This window comes from Salvelinus alpinus, chromosome 25 (assembly GCF_045679555.1).
Source record: "Salvelinus alpinus chromosome 25, SLU_Salpinus.1, whole genome shotgun sequence".
Lineage (NCBI taxonomy): Eukaryota > Metazoa > Chordata > Actinopteri > Salmoniformes > Salmonidae > Salvelinus > Salvelinus alpinus.
In genome coordinates this window covers 17,548,875-17,556,415 of record NC_092110.1, presented here as the reverse complement: position 1 = coordinate 17,556,415, position 7,541 = coordinate 17,548,875, and the positions used below count along the sequence as shown (strand labels likewise).

Here is a 7,541-nt window from a genome sequence, read left to right as displayed (position 1 = left end):
GGGCCCTCATACCACCCTCATGGAGTCTGTTTCTGACCGTTTGAGCAGACACATGCACATTTGTGGCCTGCTGGAGGTCATTTTGCAGGGCTCTGGCAGTGCTCCTTCTGCTCGAAAGGCGGAGGTAGCGGTCCTGCTGCTGGGTTGTTGCCCTCCTACGGCCTCCTCCACGTCTCCTGATGTACTGGCCTGTCTCCTGGTAGCGGCTCCATGCTCTGGACACTACGCTGACAGACACAGCAAACCTTCTTGCCACAGCTCGCATTGATGTGCCATCCTGGATGAGCTGCACTACTTGAGCCACTTGTGTGGGTTGTAGACTCCGTCTCATGCTACCACTAGAGTGAAAGCACCGCCAGCATTCAAAAGTGACCAAAACATCAGCCAGGAAGCATAGGAACTGAGAAGTGGTCTGTGGTCACCACCTGCAGAACCACTCCTTTATTGGGGGTGTCTTGCTAATTGCCTATAATTTCCACCTGTTGTCTATTCCATTTGCACAACAGCATGTGAAATTTATTGTCAATCAGTGTTGCTTCCTAAGTGGACAGTTTGATTTCACAGAAGTGTGATTGACCCGGAGTTACATTGTGTTGTTTAAGTGTTCCCTTTATTTTTTTGAGCAGTGTATTATACTGGGCCTAACAAAACTGTTAATTGTTTATTAGGTGCTTACATTTGTCCTATTTCACACACTAGAGCTCCCCCGGTCAACTGTAAGTGCTGTTATTGTGAAGTGGAAAAATCATCTGTCCTTGGTTGCAGCATTCACTACAGAGTTCCAAACTGCCTCTGGAAGCAACGTCAGCACAATAACTGTTTGTCGGGTGCTTCATGAAATGGGTTTCCATGGCTGAGCAGCCACACACAAGCCTAAGATCACCATGCGCAATGCCAAGCCGGCTGGAGTGGTGTAAAGTTTGCCACCATTGGACTCTGGAGCAGTGGAAAGGCATTCTCTGTAGTGATGAATTACGCTTCACCATCTGGCAGTTCGATGGATGAATCTGGGTTTGGCAGATGCCAGGAGAAGGCTACCTGCCCGAATGCATAGTGCCAACTGTAAAGTTGGAGGAATAATGGTCTGGGGCTGTTTTTCATGGTTTGGGCTAGGCCCCTTAGTTCCAGTGAAGGGAAATCTTAACGCTACAGCATACAATGATATTCTAGATGGTTCTGTGCTTGCAACTTCATGGCAACAGTTTGTGGAAGGCCCTTTATTGTTTCAGCATGACAATGCCACCGTGCACAAAGCGAGGTCCATACAGAAATGGTTTGTCGAGATTGGTGTGGAAGAACTGGACTGGCCTGCACAGAGCCCTGACCTCAACTCCATCGAACACCAGGCCTAATTGCCTAACATCAGTGCCGACCTCACTAATGCTCTTGTGGCTGAATGGAAGCAAGTCCCTGCAGCAATGTAACAACATCTCGTGGAAAGCCTTCCCGAGAAGAGTGGAGGCTGTTATAGCAGCAAAGGGGGGACCAATTCCATATGAATGCCCATGATTTTGGAATTAGATGTTCAACTAGCAGGTGTCCACATACTTTTGGTCATGTAGTATATCTTCCAATGCGTTGTGCTCATACGGCTTAGTGGTTGCGCTCAAACAATTTTGTCCTGACACCCGCCCTGTAGCAAAACACATGACGTCATCAGGAATGCGCTTGTGGTCGTTGATGAGTCGAACTAGCTGGTTAATTGCAATGTGTTGGGACAATTTTTCTTGCTTTATTTAACCAAGCAGCAAACCCATTGCGGAAAAGTTGTTGATAATGGATTACTGCAAAGACCGACTTAAAGCAGACTGTGAGCTGTTGCTGAGTAGATTTCAGCAGACAGAATCGGTGCGATACGATCTATTTTTGACGATATGGAAAGAGATGAAGTTCCAAAGTATTTTCTAGTAAGAGTCTCTTTTTTTTGTTAGACTAAAATCTACTGCTCTTCCACCTGTAAAATATAGTCTATCGTCTGTCTCAACTTCTCAGTGAATTTCATTAGCATCACGTGTTCCAATACTGAGTGTTGCGATGAGTGTAACGTTGTCATGTAAATGGTTTCATATTTGCGTCGGTCTTATGTCTTTTACAGTGGAAAAATTGAAAACAATCTAAAGAGGCTGTTCAGCCGTGAAGTCCTGGCTACAGCGTACACATACTTTCTGCCACCATACACCTTTCAGATTAGAGTTGGGGCCTTGTACCTGCTCTATGGGCTATACCACTGCCAACTGTCCACACCAAAGGAAAAGGTTAGATACTCTGGTTTCACTGAAATACAGATTTCACCACCCACTATATAGCAGAACTACCATTCAATGTTTGAGATACAATTTCTAAAGTCAGTCTTGGACAACATATTCATACACAAACACATTCAATTATTATCTGTATACACTTGCATTTGTGTTTATTCATTATTCACATATAATGCATGCTTTTTAACATAAGCTGTTATTTTTCTCTTGTCTACAGATAAGGCTAGCCCTGAAGGACTGGGAGGAAGTGAGGAAGTTCCAGCAGGATGCAGTTAGTGCCCAGCACTTTGATGTGGTCTACATCATCAGACAGCTCATCTCACAAAAAGCCTTCTACTTCACTGTCATGCCCACGCCAGTAAGATCTCCAGTCTGTAGAGTTAATACAGAATCATCCCTAGTTGAATGATTGCACATGAGTAAAGGGTTAGATGTGTTAAAAATACTAACAAATGCTTGAACATTTGTGCTATAGCCTCAACATCATTGTTTTATAAGAAGGCTGTGAGGAACATTTGTTGTTGTTTTATTTGAATCCATCTACATGACATCTTTCTCCTTGTGCAGCTGATTTTCAATGTGAAGAAGAGCAACAAGAACTCAAGAACCGTGTGTGAGGATTTCCTTGAGCGAGCGGCCCGGCCACAGGAGCTGGTCAGCATGGATATGCTTGAGGTGAGCTAGTAGAATGACCATGTATTCCTACACACGCACACAAGCAGCTGGTTGGAATGGTCAGAGATTATAAACCGGGGTACGTGTAGTTTAAGAGGCACTACTAGTGTCACTGCTGTATTAGGGCCTACATGTTACTGTGTGTATTACAGGCTCTGATGTTGTGGTGTATGTGTGTATTCTATGGATGAACACAGGAGCTGGCGAACGTACATGAGCACTATGAGCAGGTGAAGGCATCAATTTCAGCCAAGCCAGGCCAGTCAGACCCATCCATCAATCTGATCGACAAGGACTTGGTGCCACGGCTACACAATACTGTCGTGGGATTCTACAACTGGCAGAAGGCTCAGGTTAGAGATCTGCTCATCGTGTGTGTTTGTGTGAGAGAGAGAGAAAGAAAGTGTGTGATACCCCTACCGTTATACTAAGATTGTGTGCTTTATGTTAAATTATGTTTAGGGTTCGGAAGATAGAGTAGATGGAGATAGCGCCGAGGGAACTTCAAATAAGCAAGAGGTGAGTTTTAATATACCAAAATAAACAACTATCAGAAGATTTCTTTGTTCCAAATTCACCCCTATGTTGAATTAAGACTGATTATTATTTGTGTGTCGTGTCCACAGATTTTCTCCACTGCCCTCAATACACTTGTCTTGCAGTAATGACTTTGGCCAGAGGGTGGCACTGTGGTCAACATGTTTTCTCTTTTATTCTCTTCCCAGAGTTCCCAGCGAGCTCAGCTTATTGCATCCATCAAGTCTAAATCATATGGTCAGATAGTTGAGGTTTGTAAAGTTTTTCCTATGTACCAACATACCGTTTTTGATCCCGCTTCATTTGAAGTGCATCTTATGAAAGCTTCATAAAGGTTTCATATAGGCTTCATAAGCACTACATAAATACTTCACAAATCATCTATAACCGTATATCATGCTCTATAAAGATTCATAATGTGGCATAACCATCCATTTTATTTGTTCACATTTATTAATCCTTTATAGAGCATATATGGTTATAGATTATTAGTGACCCATTTATGTAGTGCTTATGAAGCCTATATGAATGCTTTATGAAGCCTCCATAAGATGCACTTCAAATAAAGTGGGACCCAGTTTTTGTATCATCACAAGTTAATTGGTTCCGGTTAATTATAATCTCTGTAATGACTGGAATGGTGGTTACGTTTCTCCCCATAGGCCTCCAAGGCCCGGCGACACCGGCAGGTTGAGAGGGATGAGGTAGTGCTTGCTAAAGAGACCTCACACCATAAGAGACTCAAGTCACTCAAACAAAGGACCAGTCATCTGACCCAAGGCAAGTCCCTATGTACCTGCCTGCCAGTAAGGCCTGTTCCTCACATCACCTTAAAATGGTCCTGATCAACTGACAGTCTGTGTGTCCAACTAACAATCTGTATGTCCAACAGGCACTGCAAGGGAAGAAGCTCTGAAAACCACCAGCCTGTGGTGCATGAGTCAACTTGAAGCTCAAGGTATGTAAGGGCTTTGACACACGGGGTGAATGGATGTGGTACACTCAAGTATCTGCTCAGACAGTTTTGAATCAGATAGTGGTAGTTCTAGAGATGAATTTGATTGGATAATACAATTATGCTGTAATGTATTTGATATGAATGATTAGGGCTGGGAATTGCCACGGACCTCACTATACAATATTATCATGATACTTACACTACCGCTCAAAAGTTTTAGAACACCTACTCATTCAAGGGCTTTTCTTTATTTTTTATTATTTTCTACATTGTAGAATAACAGTGAAGACATCAAAACTGTGAAATAACACATATGGAATAATGTAGTAACCAAAAAAGTGTTCAACAAATCAAAATATATTTGAGATTCTTCAAAGTAACTACCCTTTGCATTGATGACAGCTTTGCACACTCTTGGCATTCTCTCAATCAGCTTCACTTGGAATGCTTTTCCAACAGTCTTGAAGAAGTTCCCACATATGCTGAGCACTTGTTGGCTGCTTTTCCTTCACTCTGTGGTCAGACTCATCCCAAAGCATCTCAATTTGTTTGAGGTTGGGTGATTGTGGAGGCCAGGTCATCTGATGCAGCACTCCTTCTTGGTCAAATAGCCCTTACACAGCCTGGAGTTGTGTTGGGTCATTGTCCTGTTGAAAAATAAATGATAGTCCCACTAAGCCCAAACCAGATGGGATGGCGTATCGCTGCAGAATGCTATGGTAGCCATGCTGGTTAAGTGTGCCTTGAATTCTAAATCAATCACAGACAGGGTCACTAGCAAAGCACCCCCACACTATAACACCTCCTCATGCTTTACGATGGGAACCACACATGTGGAGATTATCCGTTCACCCACACCGCGTCTCACAAAGACATGGCAGTTGGAACCAAAAATCTCCAATTTGGACTCCAGACCAATGGACAAATTTCCACCAGTCTAATGTCCATTGGTTGTGTTTCTTGGCCCAAGCAAGTCTCTTCCTATTGGTGTCCATTAGTAGTGGTTTCTTTGCAGCAATTTGACCATGAAGGCCTGATTCACACAGTCTCCTGTGAACAGTTGATGTTGAGATGTCTGCTACTTGAACTGTGTGAAGCATTTATTTGGGCTGCCATTTCTGAGGTTTGTAACTCTAATGAACTTATCCTCTGCAGCAGAGGTAACTCTCGGGCTTCCATTCCTGTAGTGGTCCTCATGAGAGCCAGTTTCATCATAGCGCTTGATGGCTTTTGCGACTGCACTTGAAAAAACTTTCAAAGTTCTTGAAATGTTCCATATTGACTGACCTTCATGTCTTAAAGTAATAATGGACTGTCATTTCTCTTTGCTTATTTGAGCTGTTCTTGCCATAATATAGACTTGGTCTTTTACCAAATAGGGTTATCTTCTGTATACCACCCCTACCTTGTTACAGCACAACTGGTTGGCTCAAACACATTAAGAAGGAAAGAAATTCCACAAATTAACTTTTAAGAAGGCACACCTGTTAATTGAAAGAATTCCAAGAGTGCAAAGCTTTCATCAAGGCAAAGGGTGGCTATTTGAAGAATCTCAAATATAAAATCTATTTTGATTTGTTTAACTCTTTTTTTTTTCATGATTCCATATGTGTTATTTAATAGTTTTGATGTCTTCACTATTATCTTCACTATCTATTTTTTCCCCCCATCACTATGAAGTTTGGAATATTTTATTTATTATTTAAATGTAACCTTTATTTAACTAGGCAAGTCAGTTAAGAACAAATTCTTGTTTACAATGACGGCCTACCGGGGAACAGTGGGTTAACTGCCATGTTTAGGGGCAGGATGACAGATTTTTACCTTGTCAGCTCAGGTATTCGATCCAGCAATTCCCGATTACTGGCCCAATGCCCGATTACTGCTGCCCCAGGAATAGAAGTGTAATGCTATGAATTTTGTTCTCTGCTTGTCCCATTTTAGAAACAACGAAAAAGAAAAAGAAAAGGAAATTCAAATGGTGACGTCACAGAAGAGGAAAAAGTTACCGAAGAGTTGGTTTGGTTTAGAGAGTGAGTCAGACATCAATCCCTGTGTACAACCACAATCATCATCTTTGGTACAATTGATTTTATCCAGCATACATCTGGTTTCACCATAGGTGTTGTTAATCACTCAAAATGCAATGCTTTTAAAGTCTGGCACATAAGGAAGTTAGTCTCTCTAGGTGTTACCCTTCATTTATGAAGGCTTCGAAGACATACAAAGATTTTGTTCATGTCGCAGGAAAACATTTAAGAATTGTATTGTGCTGGTATCAGTCAATGATATGGATAATTTGTTTCTGTCATTGACAATTTTATTCACTACTTGATGCTTGAAAATATTGAGAAACAGTTCAATTACATCGAAAACCAAGTTCCCTTTTCAAATGCCTATGATGTTTTTGATACTGTTGTTGGAACATCAAATGTTATTACTGTTATGGAGTTATGAGTTCAGAGAACATAATGTTGTCACAGATATGTAAGTCTCTATCAAAAAGTATTGTTTACGTGCCGAATACAACAGGTGTGGACTTTACAGTGAAATGCTTACTTACAAGCCCATTCCCAACATTGCAGTTAAAAAGTAAGACAAATATTTGAAATAAGGAAATAGTAACACAATAAGAAACAGTAACAAGGCTAGGTACAAGCAGTATGAGTTCTGAGGTCTCTGTTTATATGACGTCACTTTTTTCTAAAAATGTATGTTTACAGAATGTTTGTGGTTTCTCCTTTTTATGCTGTTCTTGTTCCTGCATTCCGGTCTTTATTCTCTTGCCCACCATCTTACGTTGCGTTTGTGTATATGTTTCTGTGTGTGTTTGATTGAATGGGCATCCAGGGAATTTAGCTGGATGGCACTGGCAGTATGACCTCTGAGGTCAGTATGGACTGCTCTCCTCTCTGTTAGTGTGTTTGCACATGCATGATTGACTTCTACACATGGGTGACTCTGTCAAGCGGATGTGTGTGTGTGTTTTTTAGTACTATATTATGTCACAATGAGAATACGAACCACTAATCTAATCCCCAAATCAGATTTACACTCAGTTGTTTTATCAATCTCTGCATTACATGCTGATGCGTGTCACCACCACAATG

General features: G+C 41.6%; 1 protein-coding gene across 1 annotated transcript; it reads left to right on the top strand.

Moving 5' to 3' along the window:
* Positions 1–1,575: 1,575 nt before the first annotated feature.
* On the top strand, positions 1,576–7,156 carry snapc1b (small nuclear RNA activating complex, polypeptide 1b). The gene is made up of 10 exons (XM_071365902.1): positions 1,576–1,907; positions 2,096–2,255; positions 2,479–2,619; positions 2,829–2,936; positions 3,134–3,289; positions 3,399–3,455; positions 3,662–3,724; positions 4,136–4,253; positions 4,366–4,431; positions 6,376–7,156. The coding sequence occupies exons 1-10, from the start codon at positions 1,777–1,779 to the stop codon at positions 6,414–6,416; spliced, it is 1,041 nt and encodes a 346-aa protein (XP_071222003.1). The 5' UTR covers positions 1,576–1,776; the 3' UTR covers positions 6,417–7,156.
* Positions 7,157–7,541: the final 385 nt, after the last annotated feature.

Bases quoted from the DNA above. Each gene is read 5' to 3' on its own strand.
- snapc1b (XM_071365902.1), top strand. From the start codon at position 1,777: ATGGATTACTGCAAAGACCGACTTAAAGCAGACTGTGAGCTGTTGCTG. The intron at 2,620-2,828 runs GTAAGATCTCCA...CTCCTTGTGCAG, and splicing joins TCACTGTCATGCCCACGCCA to CTGATTTTCAATGTGAAGAA. The intron at 4,254-4,365 runs GCAAGTCCCTAT...TATGTCCAACAG, and splicing joins GACCAGTCATCTGACCCAAG to GCACTGCAAGGGAAGAAGCT.